The sequence below is a fragment of the Corvus brachyrhynchos genome, unplaced genomic scaffold (assembly GCF_000691975.1).
Source record: "Corvus brachyrhynchos isolate BGI_N302 unplaced genomic scaffold, ASM69197v1 scaffold597, whole genome shotgun sequence".
NCBI lineage: Eukaryota > Metazoa > Chordata > Aves > Passeriformes > Corvidae > Corvus > Corvus brachyrhynchos.
In genome coordinates this window covers 598,380-618,635 of record NW_008239000.1, presented here as the reverse complement: position 1 = coordinate 618,635, position 20,256 = coordinate 598,380, and the positions used below count along the sequence as shown (strand labels likewise).

The 20,256-nt window shown below is 47.7% G+C and overlaps 1 protein-coding gene across 11 annotated transcripts in view; it reads left to right on the top strand.

Annotated features, from left to right (window-relative positions):
• The window catches only part of SLC4A4 (solute carrier family 4 member 4), a 149,196-nt gene that overhangs the window by 105,999 nt on the left and 22,941 nt on the right, over window positions 1–20,256 (top strand). For all 11 annotated transcript variants that reach the window (XR_001863532.1, XM_017738982.1, XM_017738984.1 and 8 more), the window contains 8 exons: window positions 1,382–1,458; window positions 6,872–7,029; window positions 11,076–11,163; window positions 12,387–12,541; window positions 12,838–12,951; window positions 14,312–14,486; window positions 16,254–16,387; window positions 18,697–18,968. Coding sequence is in view for 10 of the 11 variants with exons in the window: in XM_017738982.1 (XP_017594471.1) it covers window positions 1,382–1,458; window positions 6,872–7,029; window positions 11,076–11,163; window positions 12,387–12,541; window positions 12,838–12,951; window positions 14,312–14,486; window positions 16,254–16,387; window positions 18,697–18,968 (1,173 nt within the window). In the remaining variant the exon portion in view is untranslated. The remainder of the gene's footprint in view (window positions 1–1,381; window positions 1,459–6,871; window positions 7,030–11,075; window positions 11,164–12,386; window positions 12,542–12,837; window positions 12,952–14,311; window positions 14,487–16,253; window positions 16,388–18,696; window positions 18,969–20,256) is intronic.

The following is a 20,256-nucleotide window of genomic DNA, read 5'->3' as shown; positions in this document are numbered from 1 at the left end:
AGAAAGGCACAAGCTGCCTCCTCTTGGGAGAAGGGTCATTATACCCCAGGGAACAGTCAGCTTGGAATCTAATAAACAAAACAAACAAGCGGTGTAATCTGGAAAAAATAGCAGCTAAATGGGGTCTTATAACAGCAGGAAGAGTTGAAGCTGGGGATCCCCCTTTTGTTCTACACGATTTATCTGGTTGTGCTTGGCTTTGGCTGTGCTGATGTTGCTGGACATGGCAGTAACGCACAGCAGGTACAGTGTGGTTCCAGGTGGCTCACAGGAGGGAACACTTTGAGTCTAGTGCCACATACGTTGTAAAGAAAACACAGCTCTGGGGAGTCCAGAGTTTTTATTCCCACTCCTTTGGTTATTTGCTCCTGGTGCTGATTTGTTATTGAGCTCATTTGTGCTGGGAGCTTGGACACTGAGAACTTGGACATTTGTTTTAATAATATCAAAAAAATATTGTCTCAGGACACGACCTCAGTTGGGAAATGCCTCAGTGCCATTTTTTAAAATATTTCCTCTCTTTCCAATGAAGTTCATGGTCAGAAACTCTGGGATAAAAGCTCCTGGTGCTGTGTTTCAGGTTCCTGCAAACGTGATGAGAAGGGATGGGAACATTTCAGGATAATTTATAACAATTCATACTGACCACTGTGATTTCTGACCCTGTATCCATCCCAGAAGTGTTTGTTTACTATTGCTTTGTTGTTTGCTTGCGTTTTGGGTTGTTTCAAATTTAATTATTCTGCTGTATCTCTGGGGAGTCTTATTCACCTCTGTGGAGAATCTGGTGTCAGGAATTGGTGACTCGTGGCCCGTCAGTGTGGCACATATGTTGTTTTAATCAGTGAGATGCTTAAGGTTCATGAGCTTAGTTAATGAGCTTACTTGGAGCGAGGGAGGCGTTCACTAGGGGCTGTCTCAAAGGACCAGGAGCTGCCATTCTGCCTCTCTGCATGAGCTGTGTGCAGTGTCTGACATGCTGAGGAGGGCAGATGCCAGCCACGTAGGAGAGCTGAAGCCAGGGATTTGTACCCTGGAAGGTCCCAGCCTTGTGCAGGGATGTGTTTGTGATGGGTCCTGGGTGACCTGGCGCCATTAGCAGTGTGGTGCTGCTTTGCTTTTCTTCCACAGGCAGGAATTATGGCAAGTCCTTGGTCTCTTTTGCTGTCCTGGGAGTCACGGGACTGCTGTGGGTCAAAGGTGATGAAGCGTTAGCATCTTAAATCCCCCCTGTGCCACATCAAGTGACAGAAAGCAGCTTGTCAGGGTCTGGAATTCCCCACATCAGCATCCCAAGGAAAGGTGTTGCTATAGCCTGAGCCTCTGTGTTCTGACTGGATCCAAGCAGCTGCTTTAACTGGTGTGAACATTGTTCTTACAGGCAGCCCAGCCATGGCTCACCGAAACCTGACTTCCACCAGCCTCAACGACATCTCGGACAAGCCTGAGAAGGACCAGGTAAGCTCCAGGTCCAGCCTTCTGCTGGGGATGTGTTTGGAGAGGAGCTGGACGTTGGGGAAAGGGCTCTCTGTACCTTAGCACTGAAAAAAAAGAGGGTGAACAAGGTGAGTATTTTTGAGTTCTGTGAGTGGATCTTCCACTGTTTAAGCACCACCCCTTGAAAACAGCAGGTTAATCTCCAACAAGGTCTGAAGCAAGGGATACCACATAGATGGCATCTTGCTGATCCCCATGAGAAAGGAGGGAAAATAGCCAGGGATTGATGGAATTTGGATCTTCTTCCTGCTCAGGGGTTACAAGGGTCCACAGAGGAGCACCCTGGGCTGAGTGTTCACAGGAACCATGGGGTCGAGCAGGAGCACGTAGGGGAATGTGTCCTTGCTGCAGCAACTGGTGGAACAAAGGTGCCACCTCCCTCTGCAGGTTGCACAATGTTGAAGGTGGCTGTGCTGACAGGTCATGCGGGAGAGCAGCGCCAAAATGCAGTAATCAAGTTAAAATTGGCCGCTAGTGACAAATCTCCGTGGACTTGACCTCTTCCTTAGACTAGGGTAATGTTTGTGGTGTGGCATAGCGGCTGTCTTTGTGTTTGTTTCCGTCCTTTCCGAAGGCTGCCGGTTCTGGGGGGTAGCAGTAAGTTTATTCCAACTCTTAGAAAACTGGTGTCTGAATGAGGTCTCTGTGCAAGTTTCAAAAAACCTTTGTCTGGGTTCAAAAAGTGGGTTATTCTCAAAGCCTGACTGTTTCTTTCGGAGAATCTCTTTTTTTGTCTGCATCTTTCAGCATTCCCTAGTCCCGTGGTGATTCTGAATGCAAATGAGAGTCACTTTGGAAAATTATTTGGGTAACACAGCATTGCTGGCCAGTTGAGGATGATTCCAGTCCTTCAACAGTGGCTGGTCACAATCTTCCATAAGTGCATCCTGAAAGAGACACAGCAACATAATTGAAGTAGAAAACTGAGTTCAGAGTACTTAACTATTTTAAAAAGAAATAGATATTTGCCTAAATAAATACACTTTCATGGAAAGAGAAGGGGGACAGCATGTTTTGCACTGACCTCAGTGTCATGCAGTGTTATAGTATCATCTGTGGTGGTGGTATTTCCAAAATACCTGTTTCCTTTAATACATGCAGCCACACCTGCGGAAGAAGGAGGATTGTAAAATAGCTTTTTGTCATTGGACAAACTGCTTTGTTATATTTTTAATCCCATTATAATTGGGGTTTTAATGCTGGGCCAGCCCAAAGCTGGGGCTGAGCGTTGCAGCAGCTTCACAGCTCTCAGCAGTGCAGACATTTCCCACTGCCCCTCCTGTGTCTCTGGAAATTCAGATAATGAACTTCTGTGGCGAATTGGGTATAAAAATAGATGTTTTGGTAGCGTTGATAGGGAAATCTGTTAATAGACACAGTTGGGAGTATGCTCCAAAGTTCTTACCTTCCTGGCTCTTGGTAGTGAGAACTATTTCTTGCTATGTGTAGAGTTCCAGAAATCCTCTCAGTTAATTAGCCCGTGTCCTGCTGATGAACTTTGCACAGGTGGGAGCCTTGTCCTTTGCGCCTTGAGACATGACCCTAGAGCTCAGTTTTCATGGCTGATCGACTCAATGTCCTGCCTTGATTGACTTTGTGGCATTGTGGTGGTGCCTGGCAACTTCCTTGAGCAGGACTCAGTGTGCCATAGAGGAGGCACGGCAATAACCCATCCTGTTACCGCAGCATGAGCTGCAAAGAGAACAGGTTCTCTTGCCTTGGCAGCAGGGAGACTGGCTGTTGTTATTTGGGCAGCCCCTCTGGAAGCTGGACAGTTAGTGAGGCCATACAGGCAGGTGGGAGTCTGCTGGAGACACAGAATATCCCAATTTTTATTTATTTGTGTGCATGTAAGAACTGTGACAGGTGAGGTCAGTTTATAGCTGTTGTCTGGAGCATCACTGCCTTCCTACGTCCTCTGTCAATCCCTGATTTTACACAGAAAGAGGATTGTGTGCCTGTGTTTTAGAGGAAGAAACTTCTTTGTACCTTCAGTAACTTTCCAGTCTTCCTACATCCTTAATTTTCAGTTCTGCAACCTTTAATGCTATTTGGAATGGTGCAACTAATAAGCAAGGGAATTTATCAGAATGTTGCAAGGTTCAGAGATCTGGTCTGTCAGAATCCTCCCGGATTCATCCCTACTGCCAGGGACCCAGACAGCTCTGCCTGGCTCAGGGGTGTTACTTATGACTACTGAATCAGGTAGTTCGCATCGGCCGGCTCTCTCTGCCATGGGAATGATGGCTTGATCCACTGGGATTGCAAAGAGGCTGGCTCAGCATCCCGCAGAAGCTGCCGGGCCCTGACTCAAACCGCTCCAGTGAGAAGCAGCTTCACTAACGGCCCACGGATTTGGGGTTTGCTCTTCTGTAATTTTTTTCCTTTGGGCTTGTTTGGCATTTTATAAGGATAATTAGGGAAGAGGAGGTGTATTCCCTTTCATTGTGTTTGTTCTGGCAGAGCACTGCTCCTGAGGTGGCAGTGCAGAGAAGGGATTTGCCTTCATTTGTTCTATTTTAGGAGGTGTTGGCTGCAGTTAGTGCCCTGGGCATTTGCAGCTGGAGAGACAAGCAGTGGCATTTTGGGGCAATTTATTCTTCTTTTTTGTATTGCAATTAATAAATGAGCATCTAGGCTTCCGGCCCTCTCCTGGGCTCACAGCTCTTTGTTGCCAGATACATTAGTGGTGCTGGAGCTACGTCTGTAAAACCAGGACCTCTCCTGGCTGGAGAATTCCTTCAGCTCCTGAACGTCAAGCTGTTGGATCAAGTTTTTCTCTAGTGCCATATTCATAGAATCCCAGAATCTCAGAATGGATTGGGTTGGAAGGGATATTAAATATCATTTCATTCCACCCCCTGCCATGGGCAGGGCCACCTTCCACTAGACCAGGTTGCTTCAACCCCTGTTCAGCCTGGCCTTGAACACTTCCAGGGATGGGGCAGCCACATCTTAATATTTTAAAAACATTTAAAAGTCTTTTTTTTCAGCTTATGTGTGAAGGAAAGTGATTGAAAAGAGTTAAGTAAATGACAAATTTATCAGCCCCTCTGGTGCTGTAGTGCCAGCAGACCATAGGAAGCTGGGAAAGTTCCTACTGCTGTTCCCACTCCAGTCCCTCCTCCTGTGACAAATCCTTTGACTGTGCTCTGTTAGAATGTCCTTGGCAGCTCCGAGTGGTTGAACCACCAGGACTCCTTCAGTACCAACATGTAAAATAAGGAGACATGAAAGGAAAGCTGTTTTCCCAGGGACCTGCTATTCCTGAGCTGATGCAACAGCATATAGAAAGGGAATGTATGTTGATATAAGGGGAGTTTCCTAACTTGGCGTTATCTCTGCTTCCAGAGGGCTTGGATGTGGGGCGAGCCTGGCTCTGAATGAATACGGCCAGTCAGAGGGAGGCACAAGCCCCTTCTTATTTGTTGTGGTGTAGACACTGTGTATTCAACCCGGTGTTTCCATGTCAACAGGGGATCTGTGCCAAAGCCAGCGCTGAAGTAAAAAAAGAAATTGGCCTTGTTTAGAGAAACCCTTCTGCCTTTCCTGGGGACCAGTGGACAGGGAGGCGCTGGCTGGATCCCATTCTTGGGAATGCAGTCGTGTGACTGATAGTGGGAGTGATTCCCTGCTTTTCCTGTTGGAACATCTTACCTCCACAGTTGCAAGCAGACATTGCCAATTTTGAGGTCTGTCAGCCTGGGTGACCTGCTTTCACTCCATGGAGCTCCATTGAAAATGATTGTCTTCCAGTACAATCAATGCCACCCTTCTGGAGGAAAGGAAAAGTTTTTAGAAAGTTTAGTTAACTGGAATTTCATTTACTTTTGCTGTTTTTCCTGATGCAGAGAGCAGTTTTGCCTGCCTGGTTTCTCCCCATATCCACAGTGACCCTCTAAAGCATCCTTGGGTGATGGAGCAGCCTGCTTGGAAGGTACCCCTGGAAGCAGGTGTTCATGGGATAAGCTGTGGGAAGGTGATCAGGTGATCTTAAACCTATGTGTGAGCAGAGACAGAAAAACAGAGAGACAGAGGCAGGTTCAAGTTCCAGGGGGATTTAACCTTCCATAAGTGCTACTCAGGAGTGTGTACTTAGGAGCTGCTTTCATTTCCAGTTGATCCGAAGTGGTGTTGATGATCCGAGTGCTTCAGTACATTTAAGGAAATTGTGATTTTGAGGTTGCTGTGCCTTTTTGCAAGTACAGTGCTGGAGACCTTTGGCTTTTGACATAACACTAATTGTTGGGTTGGAATGATGTTCAATTTGGCAGGGGAAAGTGAAGCTCCCTCCTCCCTCCCTTGCTCCTGGATGCTGCTGAGGAGTCGAATCTTTCCAAAGCTTCTTTGGGGAATGGTTCAGAATGGATTTTAAGTGCTGACTGCACTGATCACCAGTCTGATAAATGATTTAAGAAAGTGGCGAGTGGTGCTGCAAAACTCATTTCGAGATAAACAAACCCACTGTAATGGCAGCTCTTCAAAATTAGTGACAGTGGTTTGCTGTGCTGGGCAGTGGGGAGGCTGAAGGGGCTGGAGCCTTTGGCCTAAGGAGCTGGGTGGCCACAGGAGACCCTGCAGGTCAGTTCTGGCTCGGAGGATCACCTGGGTTTGGGCCAGGTGTCCAAACCAGCCGTGGTGTTGCTCAATGATCCTTGTTCAGCAACACGGCCAATCTGATGAGGTAAGTTAAATGTTTGTTGTGGATTTGCCGTTATTTTTTTACCACCACTATGCTCTCAAACACTGTCTGTGGAAGAACTGGTAGCACTTTTCCAGACTTTGTCCACAGAGCTCCTTGATGCTTATTTACTATTTCTTCTGGTGGTAATCCTCAGTGAAGCATGCAGGGGTAGGATGGGTCCAGCAGTTTCCTTCCTGTTAAATCAATCCATGTATTTTCCTGAGACTTTTTCCATTTTTCTCCTTCCTTGAGTCGTCTGACACAGTTCATTAGGGATTCATAGCCCAGTTCAGTGCCCTCCCTCGCTGGTGCTCCTGGCAGTACATCCTCCCTCTCCATTCACCCTTCGCCAGGCACACACAGAGCATCTCCAGAGATCATGCAGGGAGAGGGGACAGATTGGGAACCACCTGAGGGCAGGGTTTTCAAAAGCCTTCAACTCCAAATTAATTCTGCTGCTGCTGAAGTTCGAACAAAGGCGTCTCGCAGAGGCTGAGTTGAGAACTCGGCGGCTGCTGCTGCAGTGTTTTCCCATTCCCTGTTGATGACATTTCTCCATGGCTGGATCCAGGCTGAGGGTGCATATTATTGCAGAGCCCATGAGCGTGCACAGTTACAGCACAGAGGTGCAGAGGTGAGAAGAACGTGCCCAGCACAACTTAACTTTCTTTTCCTCTTTCACTGCTGCAGCTGAAGAATAAATTCATGAAGAAATTGCCTCGGGACGCTGAGGCCTCCAATGTGCTGGTCGGGGAGGTGGATTTCCTGGAGAGCCCCTTCATCGCCTTCGTGCGGCTGCAGCAGGCGGTCATGCTGGGAGCTCTCACTGAGGTCCCTGTTCCCACACGGTAAGGACACCCAGCCCCCAGGCAGGGCACCGGACAGGGAACTTGCATTTCCACCTGATAAAGTGAGAACACCAGGCCAGAAGATGTTCTTCCCTGCTTTCTATCCCGTGACATGCAGAACCGTCAAGATTGGTGGTGTAAAGTGACAAAACTCACTGAAGCTGCTTCATCATTTTCAGATTCTGAGTTTGGTTATAAGTAAACCATTACACAAACACATTGACTTAGCACGTGAGTAGTATAGGGCACTGTCAGTGTTAACTCCTGGGGCTTTTTTCCTGCCCCTTCTGTACAGATCCCAGATTCCCTCTGCACATTTTTGCTGTACATATTATTCTTCTTCTCAGATCAAATGAAAGATTCAATTCTGGCCCTCCTGGGGTGAAAAAAAAAAAGTCAGGTGAACTGGGACATAAAATTCTATTGGGGCTTGTTGCTTTGTAATGCGTAATGGCTCAAGGAAAAATGTCAGAGAAATATTTTATTTATTGTGACTCATGTTGCAAATTAATCTCAGTCTCACAAATAGCAATATATCTTGTGTTCTTAAATATTTGAAGTCACTGCTTGAGTATGCCTGGCTGTCTAAGCTGCCCTGTGTGAATTCATAGCAATATCACAGCCCTTGTATGGAGTGGAAGTTAGTTGACTGTTGGAATCCTTGCCTCTTTCTGTGTACCAAACAAAGGGAAAAGAGGATCTTGCTTTGCTCTTAATGGTAGTAGCAGTGTTTGTATTTCTTGGAGTTGCATGAAGTGGTTTCTCACAGCCACATCCACAACCGTCTGCACATGCTGGGTATTCAGGTAGGAGTGTGGGGACCCAGATGTGGCTTCATTTTGTAGCAGGTTATTCATTCCTCATTCCATGCGTCCGTACTCAGCTTCCAACTCTAATCTGTCTACTGAGTATTTTTTAAACATATCTCCAAGTTCTTTTCGGCAGTTGTAAGATTAGGTATTGTTTGCTGTGGTGGTGGGAGCCAGGAAGTTAGATCCAGGATTGCTGGACAGCCTCATTACTCAGTAGCAATAATCAAGGCTGTATGTCCTTCCATGCCAGCATTTTTCCCAGGAAATAGTATCATCCATTTGCTGTTCTCCGAAGTAAATGCTGGCCCTAATCAAAGCAGGAAGGCTCATTAGGTGGCTTTCATGAGTGATGAAGAGCCATTTGCCATGGCTGCATCCTACGAAATTCGATCAAGGAAATCCCTCTGCCCTAAAAGCCTGCAGACTCCACAGGATGCTGGAGCTGGGGCCTCTGGCATACCCAGCCTTCTGTCCCGTGGGGCTTCTCCTTTTATTTTGTTGAATTGTTGACTCCCTGGTGAAATTGCAGGCACCACACGGTCCCAGCTGGGCACTGAGCAGCCTCCTGGGGTTTCTAATGCCGCGGGAGCCAATGTTTGGGTGCTGTGGGCTGCAGGACTGGCGTGGGCCAGGTCTCTCAGTACTGGCAGTGTGACCTGTGTCTGCCTCTCTCTGTAGGAAGCAGCAGGTTGGTTTTATGTAGGGCAGGAGGGGGTTAAACATGCAGGTTTTGGCTCAGGGCTAATCCAGCCCCTCTGTCTGGGGTGCTGTGTTAGATGAACATTTCCTGCTCTTAAGCAACTGCAGATAGAGAAGCAAGGAATGGTTTGGGTTGGAAGGGAAAGGATCTCAAAGACCATCTAGTTCCAACCCCCTGCCATGGGTAGGGACACCTTCCACTGTTCCAGGTTGCTCCAGGCCCTGTCCAACCTGGCCTTGGACACTTCCAGGGATGGGGCAGCCACAGCTTCTCTGGGCAGCCTGTGCCAGGGCCTCCCCACCCTCACAGGGACGAACTTCTTCCTAATATCCAGTGTAACCCTGCCCTCTCTCAGTGAGAAGCCATTCCCCCTTGTCCTGTCACTGCAGGTCCTTGTCCCCAGTCCCTCTCCAGGGCTCTGCTGTAGCCCTTTCAGGCACTGGAAGGGGCTCTGAGGTCTCCCTGGAGCCTTCTCTTCTCCAGGCTGAACACCCCCAGCGCTCCCCACCTGGTTCCAGAGCACAGGGGCTAGTAATAGAAAAAGGAGGGATATGCAGTTGGAATAGAGAGGTCCCAGCCTTTCCTGAGTTTTCTTCTTACTGGTCAGATTGAAAAAACCTTTAAGTCCTTTGGTTTTCTTGTGTTGAGTTTAATCCCATTACTTGGGACTCCTCATAGGGGGAAGCCCTGAGCTGGCAGCATGGCTTGGGAATGGCTTTGTATTTTCATCAGAGCAATGCACAATCCTGTGTTCAAGGCTGCTGTTTAATGCAGTGAAGATGGGGAGAAAGATGAGGAATGAGCCAGGAGAAGATGTTTCTTGGAGATAAGCCGCACAGACTTGCACAGTCTGGTGTGCAGAGCTGGGAAAGGCTGGTGTCTGCAGGTCTCAAATGAAGTGAAGTAACTTGCCCAAAGGTCACTGGGAAGCGAGGGGCAGCTCCAGGAGTCTGGTTCTCCCTGGCCTCCTGACTGAGGCTTTTCACTGCAAAGGCAATTTGCCTCCAGCACTTGGCTGAGATTCCTTTGTTCAGGTGCCTTTAACCCTTATCTAGCTGTTCTAGCAATGCACTGAGAGAAGCTTTGGATTTTGTTACTACTTCTGAGAGACTTTGAGCTTGGTGGAACCTCACATTCCCTGCCTTGGAGCATTATTAGCAGTGTTAAGTATCAGAAATGGGCATTAGATAATTCAGCATGTGTTGTGTGCAGCAGGGAGGAATTCTGGAGTGGCCTTCAGCAGAGGAAGAGGAGGAGTATGGCACAGCTAGGAGTGAGGGCTTTTGTAGGTGGTAATGTTCATAACTAAATGATATTAAACCTATGCAGACATAATCTATTTCAGGCCACTAAAATACATTAATGTTTTTGTGTTTGTAATGTTCGGCCGATGAAAAGATCTTGTTCTACCCACTGAAGGCAGTTCTGAGCTGAATTAGGACAAAGAATTTGGAAAAGGCCACAGACTCCTTGTTTTCAAGAGTTTTAGTAGTGCAGCAGCATTCAGGTGCTGCTGCTCTGTGCTGGAAAAGAACCAGCTGGTGGGATTATTGCAGAAGAGGGTTATAAAAGTGCCTGGTTCTCCCGGAAAACCAGGAGAATGTCAAGCAGCAACTCCTGAAGTTATGAACCTCTTTTTTTTTTTTTTTTTTTAATATTAATATGTTTGGCTTAATTTGCATCCTGGAGTTTGGGAGGAGTTGGCTGAGGAACAGTTTTTCTTGAATGTTGTTTTATAAGAACTGGTAAAGCAGGCAAAGTTCGAGGAGGTGGGAGGAGAGCAGAGGACGTGACCTGGGCGTGTGTGGCTTACTCACCTCCCTGTGAACCTCAAGTAAAACACTCAAACACCTCGTGAAGAACTCGACTAAGAAGTGTGATGTAGTAATGCCAATCAGTATGTATTTATGGATCCTGTCCTACTAACTTGCTGCCTTTTTTGTTCAGGACTCTAGATTTTTTTAAACAGAAAGTACTTGTTTGGATATAATACGCCTCATAAGCCATTTGACTTAGTACTTCATCATATTTGAATTAGGGAGATAAAATAATATTTAGTCCAGTCCTTGGAAGGGGAGAGGTGCTTCTGGTGAGGTTATTTCATCTGTATGTTTGCACTGACAAAGGTTTCGTATCATGGTATTTTTTAAACCCTTCAGCAGTGACTTGGATGTAGCTGCTGCCCAGAGAGATCATGTGAAAAATAAAGTGTCCAAGGCCAGGTTGGACAGGGCTTGCAGGAACCTGGCTAGTGGAAGGTATCCCTGCCCATGGCAGGGGCCTGGAACTAGATGGCCTTTAGGGTCCTTTCCAACACAAACTTTTCTGTGATTCCATGAAACAAATCCCCATGGAGGTGGACAGGGTGTGGTGGGCCACAGGGCGTAACCTCTGCTCCGAAGTTAGCTTGAGGCCACTGGCAGCCTCCGGATCTCTAACAAGGACCACAATTTTTAAAGTCAAATTTCTGTTGTATAAGTAATAAGCAGTTTGTTTTTCCATCCTTAACGGGATCAACCTCTTGGTTTTGTCAGATTTCTCTTCATTCTGCTGGGACCAAAGGGCAAAGCAAAGTCCTATCATGAGATTGGCCGAGCCATTGCCACGCTGATGTCGGATGAGGTAGGTGTTTCGGCATCTCCCGTGGGAAATGGCATCTCCCAAGCAACGATGTCCTTCCCTCCAGCCTGATCAACAGGAAGGAACATTCACGTAAAGCTGAAATATCCACGTTATCTCCAAATTCCATCTGTTGACTTAATCATTGCCTCTGGCTTCATGGTTTTTAGAAGTGTGACTCTAGGAAGGGTCTGTCCGCTGTGTGTATTTTCCTGCTAGCGATCACTCTTTCATATCAACTGTGAATTAATTATTGAATTTATTCTGTCGTGGTCTGCACCTTGTGTCCCATTCTACCATGCAGGCAGGGATATCCAGGTAACCCCCATGGGACTGGTTCTCCCAGGCCGTGGTGCTGTGTGCGGCACTGGATCCCGAGCACCGGCAGTGTTCGTGTGTTATCCAGGAGCAGCGGGCCGCTCCTCACGCCCCTCGCTGCCATGGCTGGGCTTTCAGGATTCATTTACTGCTTCTTTCTTCCAGCGTCCCTTGGGCTCCGTGTGCCGGAGCTCATTCCCATTAGCTTCGTTTCTTGGCATCGCTTCGCTCTCCTACAGTTCCTTAATTACAGCTCGGCTGCTTCCAGCTTTCCTGGTTTCTGTCGCTCAGTGGTCTGCTTTCCACAGCCCCAAAGTCTCTTCCTGCCACCAGCTCGTCTGTCACATGCATTGATGCACTTCCTCTCCGCACAGTCCAGAAGATTCCTATAAAATTCAGCATTACTGTTTTTTTCCCACCTCATCTCTCATTTTTCTTCATGATTAATACCGGGCCTTTCACTAAAACTAGTTTATGTTGTTATTTTTGAGTAAATATTGTCATCAGTTCTGTATCACAGGGTTGAAAATGAATCTGGGTTTGATAGACTGAAGTAGATGGCTTTGTCACAGCGTCTTCTCCAAGTATAACTGAAAGTCCTTACGTAGAGGAAAACTTTTTTTGCATTACAGAAATAGATAATTGCTTTACTAACATTTTCAAACGTTAGAAATAGATGTTTTGCTTAAAGTTAGATATATGCCTGCAAGGAAAGAATCTCTGTTTTTATCCAGCCAAAGGAAGGGGCTTTCTGATGGTCACACCTCCTTGTACCACACGTCCTGATACTTCTTCAGAGGTTTCTGAGAAGGAATTAAGTTGATTTTGTAGAACTCAGCAGCTGCTTCTGGAATCAGGGCCACAGAAAATGCAAACCTTTTCCCACAAGGAGTCTCTTTTCCTTGCAGGTATTCCATGACATTGCCTATAAAGCCAAGGACCGTCAGGACCTGATCGCAGGCATCGATGAATTTCTGGATGAAGTCATCGTGCTCCCCCCTGGGGAATGGGATCCAGCTATTAGGATAGAGCCCCCCAAGTCTCTCCCTTCTTCGGATAAGAGGTAATAGCAGGAGAGAGGCTCTGTGGCAAAGGACAGTGGGCATCAGGTGTGAAAAGGGGATGGGGAGAGCCAGCGTTTTGGTTATTCCAGGTGCATGGAATGACCTGCACCTGCCTGTCCCTGTTTAGAAAGTCCTGGAGATATTTTCAGGTCTTCCTTAGCAGCTGGAGGGAGGATGTTCCTGAAATTCTGCACCTTTAGAGGTGATGATGTAGGGACGCAGTAACATACCCAGTAGTTACTGTGCTCTTCGGGGTTCTGCTTGGTCCTCCTTTTCATGCTGTGTCCTTGCCTAGGAAAAACATGTACTCTGGTGGGGAGAACCTGCAGATGAACGGAGACACACCCCACGATGGGGGGCACGGCGGCGGCGGCCACGGCGACTGCGAGGAGCTGCAGCGGACGGGCAGGTTGGTGACACCCCTGCAATGCTTCCCTTGCCAAACCCTTCCCACCCCAGTGGACTGGCTGTACAGGCTGAGCTGTGACCCCAAAATGTGTCCTGGGGGCTTTTAGTGCCTGGAGTGAGGCTGTCTGAAGGGTTCCGCACATCCGGCTTCAGCGAATTGCAAAATGTCGTAAATCCAATGCTCATTAAATGATCAAAAGCCATTAAAAAGGACAGAGGGCCCAGGTAGAGCCTGTGAAGTCAGGCGAACCGTAAGGGACATAAACATTGGCAGATACGAGCCTCAGTTAATCCATTTGGATTGCTGAAGGGGTGCCTTAGCCAAAAGCAGAGGTGTTCCCTTTTCTGGATGTTACTGTTGTAGTCGAATAGCACAGCTGAAGGCTTTTATGGGATAGGAACAGAGAAAGTAACAGAGCCCCAGGCCCTGCTCTCTGCTGTATTACTCTGCTTTGTGCCACATAAAAGTCCACTGGAGTGGGAATGCGGCTCAGGTGGCCACAAACAGCAAGCTCAGCATTTCAAGGTCAGTGCACAGGGCTTCATGGTGGCCTTGTGCTCTCCCTCCCACTCTAGACCTTCTTTTTCAGTTCTAGTTCTAGTTTAAATTCTAGGAGAAAAGTCTGAAAGTCTTCACACCACATTGGTGTGTACAAGGCAGTGGAGTGTCCTGATTTGGGGTCAGAAGGTGGCATGTGCCTGTCTGCTGCAGTGTCTGAGCAGACCTGGTATAGGTGGCGAGCTGTGAGCGGGGGAACAAGAGGCTAAGCAAACATTTTTGCATGCTGACAGTGTCAGAGGCACGTGGAGTTTATAAGAGTTAAATACTGTCTTGTCTGTGAACATACAGAAAAGGATGTCTGCAAGTGAGTTATTTTGTTTTCCAAGAGTATTTCCCTTGTATTTTTACTTCTAGTTCTTTTGCTGGTTCACAATGTGAACCATTTTTCCATGCAGCAGGTTGTTTGTCTCGCCCAGCCATGGTGTCTACTGTGTGGAGAAATTCAGGCAGGGATTTAGACCAGAGTTAATCTATTTTATTACATCAACTAATATATTTGGGAGTAAAAAAACAGCAGATGAGCTTCCTGAAATGCAAACTGTAGTGGTCTGTTTCAGCAGAAGCGTGGCTTGTAGTCCTGAAATTTGTCTCTTTCCAGCTGCATCACATATTTGCGATATCTTTCCTTACAACATTCTCTCTGAGATCCCTGGACTGCCACAGCTGTGATAAGACTGTTTGTAATGTGGTGATCTCACTACTTTGAGATAATAATTGCTGGCAGTGTCTCTGATGACTTAGCATGGTGACTTCCACTGTGAAACATCTTGTGTGAGTCTCCTCTCGCTTGTCCTTGCAGATTCTGTGGGGGCTTGATCAAAGACATCAAGAGGAAAGCACCGTTCTTCGCCAGCGACTTCTACGACGCTTTAAATATCCAGGCGCTCTCAGCCATCCTCTTCATCTACCTGGCCACTGTCACCAATGCCATCACTTTTGGGGGATTGCTTGGGGATGCTACAGAGAACATGCAGGTGAGCAAGAGCTTTCCAGAACCAGCAAATACAGCATTTGCCTTTTGCTGTCCAGTCGGAGCAGTGTTTGGGCACCGGCAAAGCTGGAATTCTTGGTAGAATTATGGAGGTGTCCTGTGTTTTCAGTGCTTTCTCTGCTGCTGTGGCTGTCCTTTGACAAATTGTACAGCAGTTCCCTTAAATGATAATTAAAAGCAGGCCCAGGAGACAGAGAAGGTCTTTGCTCCTTCTGTGGAGAGAAGTTCCTCTGATCTGCTGTCAGCTGTACCATTTTAGTCCAATTATGTTTGTTAAGTCTGAATCCTCTGCCTGACTCCTACAATACCTGGGCTTGCGCCTCTCTGGTGAAAAGAAAATCCTAAAATTAATAGGAAAATCAGTAAACTAGGAAATATGATACAGGAGAGAAATGTCAGGTCTTTAGAAAGATGACTTTTGTACTAGTGGGAGGTCACATGCCAAGAACCAGACACATATCCACGGATGGGCTGCATCAATGGCTTAGCTCAGGCTAAAGAGAAGGGATTCTGTATTAACAGTGCTGTAGGTGCTCTGCTCTAGTGGAACAATAGGAAAAGTAGGAGGTTGTGTTTAGACCGATTCGGTTTGGCCACATCAAATCTCCTAGCAATAATTAAACTCATAATGACAATGACTGAGTTATTAATTTATGCAGGTTTAATTAAGTTGAGCATAGGAAATGAGGGCACGTATCTGGACCCATGCACTCCCGTGTGATGCATTACAGGCTAGCGTAAGATCCAGCAGCCTGTGCAGCGCCCAGCTCCCCTCTCTCCTGTACAGTTTGCCTTTTCTGAAACGTGTGGAAGTCAGGAATGGAGGGGCCTCCAGGACCCACCAGTGAGCAACACTGGACTGTCATGGGGTAGCAGAGCAAAGCCTGTCTGCTCTGCGTGAGGTGCAGTCCTTAAATTAGAGGAGGAGAGGGAAAATTGATTCCAAATTTAGTTCAAACTGAGAATCAATTTATTGTGGCCAAAAGTCTCATGAACGCTTACTATCAAGCAGCAAAAATCCCCCCAGAACACAGTATTTTTGGGGCTACTATATCACAGTTCCCGTGTCTTGTTTGTTTTAAACAGTGATGTGGCTGCTGCTGGGGCAGGCACTGAGCATGGCCCATCCCTGCTTCCCGTCCTGGGAGCTGCCCCGGCCAGCACTTCCTTCATAGCTTGCTCCTGAGTTTTATGTTTCTGAGAAAAGACACTATTCTTAGCTACAGACATGTGGAAGAATGCAGGGAAAAGAGATTCCAGATGCTCTGCCCATGAGGGCCCTCTCCATGAGTAATACAAGAGGAGTGGAGGGGATCAGCCATGTGAAGGCTGCTCCTTGCCTTGGGAGTATTGGGCTCATCCTTACAAGTCCCCCAAAGGCAGCCAGCCTTTTACTTTCCTCAGTGTAAACACTAACTCATGTCTTTCCAAGGAAGAGAGACACAAAACTGGATTTCAGTTCTTGCACTACTCCTGACAAGTCAGGAAAGCTGCAGCCCTGTCCCTGCAGCATAGGTGGAAGGGAGGATTGGCATGTGCCATTAATTGCCAGCTGCTCAGCATGTGTGGTTATCCCGAGTGCTCCAGATTGTGTGGGACCAGCCAACATCTTGGTGTGAGCTGCAGGGGAGGCAGAGGGTGCTCTCCCCGTGGCCATGGGCACAGGGACTTGCAGCACGCGGTCACGACAGAACCACTCATGTCGAGAGGGTTATCCCGCAGGAGTGACCCCTCTGCCGTGTCTCCGCAGGGCGTGTTGGAGAGCTTCCTGGGCACGGCTGTCACCGGCGCCATATTTTGCCTTTTGGCTGGTCAGCCCCTCACCATTTTGAGCAGCACAGGGCCTGTCCTGGTCTTTGAGCGGCTCCTCTTCAATTTCAGCAAGTGAGTATGTGGCGGGAGAGGGCGGAGGGCAAGAATGTCCCACACGAAGGAAACGCCAGCCAGGGAATGAGCTGCCTGCTGGTGGGGAAGGAGGGGATTTAGTGCACAAAATGAAACATCTCGTTCCTTGTTGAGATCCAGTGCAATCACATCAGGGATTTTCCCGGCACGCTATCCCAGGGTGCTGCCCAGTGTGTGGTTGCCTGTGTCCGTGGGGCCTGCTGGAAAAAAAACCTTGGCCAGTCCTTCGTGAGGAATTTCCTCTAGTTAGAGTGTGCTGCTTCTCCCAATCACTACTTCCCTGACTCCCATAGGAGCAAAGTAATGAATCCTGCTCTTCACTAACAAAATCCCATGGGTCTCAAGGTTGCCAAAAATTTGTCCTTAAATCAGTAATCCTTTGAAATAATCACTATTATTTATGAAAGCAAAAGTGTCTGTGGTAGAAAACAGCCCCCCAGAATTCTGTGGTGGAGCTTTCCTGCATTTAAAAGCACTTGGGGTTTTTTTTCCGTTTAACTGGTATAAAGAGGTTCTGCTCCCTCCATGTTGTTGACAGCTGACAGCCAGAGCTAAAGAGAGCCCATTTTGTTAGGTATGCTCATTTACCATTCCTGCATGGGCAGTACCAAGAAAATACACTGGAATCCCTAAAGGGATCAGCAGTGTCATGGATGATTTTACCCATGGGGCTGGTGATCCTTCGGCTGGCGTTTTGCAAGGAGAGCGTTTTGGGTTACACAGAATACGCCCCAAATCCCTTGTGGCCCATGTTCTCAGCATGGCAGGTTGTGCAGGACTTGTGTTCCTACATGTAGGGAGGGATGGGGGCTAGAAGATTAGATTGTCCCAAGGAGGGAAACTGGAAGCTGCCAAAGGGTGAGAGTTCTGCAGCGGAGCAAGAGAGGGGGGCACCTTTCTTTTCTTCCTTCATCTGGAATAAATGAGTCAGGAATGGACACGCTGCACCTGTTGGCATCTGGCGGGCATGACAAAGCCCAGGCGCCACACGCAGCAGGGAAACAGCAAGATGGAAAAGCACTTTGTACTGTTTTGGGAGGGAGAAGGTGGTTATTTTTAACCTGAGGAGGAGGAGGTGGTGGTTATAAAAGCCATTGTCCTAACAACCTGCCAGAGCAGAAAGGCAGGAGTTTTCAAAGGAGGCCTTTCTTACAAGGAAATTGGAACTAAGTACTGTGATTTTTCAGTAATGCATTTGTGGTTGTTCATATTCTCAACATGCTGTTCCCTGCTAGGAGCAAAATTAGAAAAATTTCCCATCTCCTGACTCATTTAAAGTGTGACTCTGTGTGTGTGCCTAAAGAGATCCCTAAAAGCGCCTCGCAGACCCAGCCGTGTGTCTGGTCTCAGGTGCTCCGTGGTGCTGGCACCGGGGACCAATCCTACAGGACATGGTGCTTTTCCACTTGCTCTGTCAGCTTCAGAAACGCTGCAGGAATTTGAGGGGTAAAAGCCAAAATAATACAGTCTAAAATTTCTGAAGTTCTTCAGTGATGTGGAGTCAGTGTACCTGGGTTTCTTCCAGCTGCCTTCAGATGGATGGGAGCTCCTGCCCCCTCAGGCACTGACTCCGGATATTTCAGAGTTGTCACTGGGGTCTTGTATTTTTTTTTTTTCCCTTCTCTTTTTCTAAATCACTTTGTTTCTTACTTGCTCCTTGCCCTCTTCCAGGTCAGGGCTTCTGGCTTTCAGAGAGTTACAGCTGGCTGAGCCTGCAAGAGCCAGTTCCACCACCTCTTGCTTCCTTCCCCAGAACAGGCAATGGCCTTCCTGGCAGGTCCTTAGCTGCTTCAGTATTCCCTTTTGGCATTTTTTCACTCCTGAAAGCCCACCTTGGGACTCTGCGCCAGCACAGCACCTCAGCCTCAAGCAGCAAACAAGGGGCCATCATTCCCAGGATGGAATGATGCAGCTGGCTCCATGGTTCTCCACACCCTGTCATTCCCCGCACCAGGGTTCGTCATAGAATCATAGAATATCCCAGGTTGGAAAGGACCCATAAAGATCAACAAGTCCAACTCTCTGCACCTGGCAGGACTACCTAAAACTAAGCCATATGACTAAGAGCACTGTCCAGATGCTCCTTGAACTCTGTCAGGTTAGGTGCCGTGACCGCTTCCCTGGGGAGACTGTTCCAGTGCCTAGCCACCCTCTGGGAGATGATCTTTCCTTTATGCCCAATCTCAACTTCCCCTGACTCAGCTTCGTTCCATGTAACATCTGCTTTGTACTTCCTGATCTTATCTAACCCAATGTTTTCCTTTCTTGCCACCCTTGTCTTGTTGCAGGGACAACGATTTTGACTACCTGGAGTTCCGCCTCTGGATCGGCCTCTGGTCAGCCTTCCAGTGTCTCGTTCTCGTTGCCACCGACGCCAGCTTCCTGGTCAAGTATTTCACCCGCTTCACCGAAGAAGGATTTTCCTCCCTGATCAGCTTCATCTTCATTTATGATGCTTTCAAGAAGATGATCAAGCTGGCAGATCATTATCCCATCAACTCCGAGTTCAAGGTGGACTATATCACGCATTACTCTTGTGCCTGTAAACCACTAGATCCAGGTAAGGGAGTGCTCATTACCTCCCCAGTTTGTAGGTAGGAGGTGGCCTTTGCTCTCCTTTTCCTTTCCGCTGCAGCCCAGATAATGGGTAGATTATTCCTTCTTTATCGGTTGTCTTCAGATACCCTATCTTAGTCTCAGGAAGCTGAGAGGTAAATTTCACCCTACACCCCAACTGGAATGTCAGTGTAGCCAGCCTTCTTGGGACTCCTCCAGAGAGCATCTCAACCAGTGGAGAAGCTGTTTTTGCACCTGCGTCTCCTTGCATCCCTGTGGCTGTCAGTTCCAAATGGCATTCCTCCAAGAATTCCACGAAGGGGCAGAAGTGGTGGCCGGGTCACTGCCATGGAGCTCAGGTCACTGCCATGGAGCTCAGGTCACCGCCATTTCAGGAGCTGGATTTATTCAAGGTGTTACCCAAATGTGGGTGGTTCCCACCTCCTGGTTGCATGGATGAGAGGGAAAGCACAAACAATTCCTTGCTAAGCAGCAGGAAAGTGTATCCACAGGGCGGCCTATCTCTGGAGCGTGGGCTGCATGGCAGATAGAGCCAGTGTACCTATGGTTCTGGGAACAAAGGGTTACAAAACCCAAATCCTAACAGAGGGACACTGGCTGTACCATTAGGGAAGCAGGGACCACTCCTAGGATCCCACAAACAATGGGGAGTGAGTAAGAAACTTGATCTGTGCCCAAAGTAAACTGCAGGTTATCTCAGCACACCTGTCCAACAGGAAAAGCTGCTGGCTGCTCCTTGCAGGTGTCAGGAGCTGGTTCCCTGGGAGCTGGGTGCCTGCCTCCCTGTTAAGCAGAGGATCTTGGCGAGCTGGTCTGGTTCTGCCTCCACTGGAATGGCAGAGTGGTTTCCTTTTTGAAGCTAGGACGATGGGAATGGTCAGTGCCAAATTGGAAGTCTCCACTTCCCATTGAAACACTTGTGGCTCTCCAGACATCCAAGTGAAAAAAGTTTATTTATGCAAAACCTTGGTAAGCCATGAGGACAGGGCCCACGAGCCCATTTGCAGGAAGGATCGCATTTCTAAATGAAATTTCAAATCCATGATTCCTAATGCTGCAGAAGCCACAGGGAATGCTGCCTCTTCTTTCAAAGAAATTATCCCCATCCTGTTGATGTCAATTGCTTGCTGTCTTTTTTCTTTCTTTGAATTCAAAACTGTGTTTATGCTGGACACTGAAATGCATTTTGCTTTTCTGGATATGTTTGGCGTTGTGCTTGCATTTGAAATTAATCATTAGGAGTGTTCTGTGGGTATTTAATGTAATCCAGA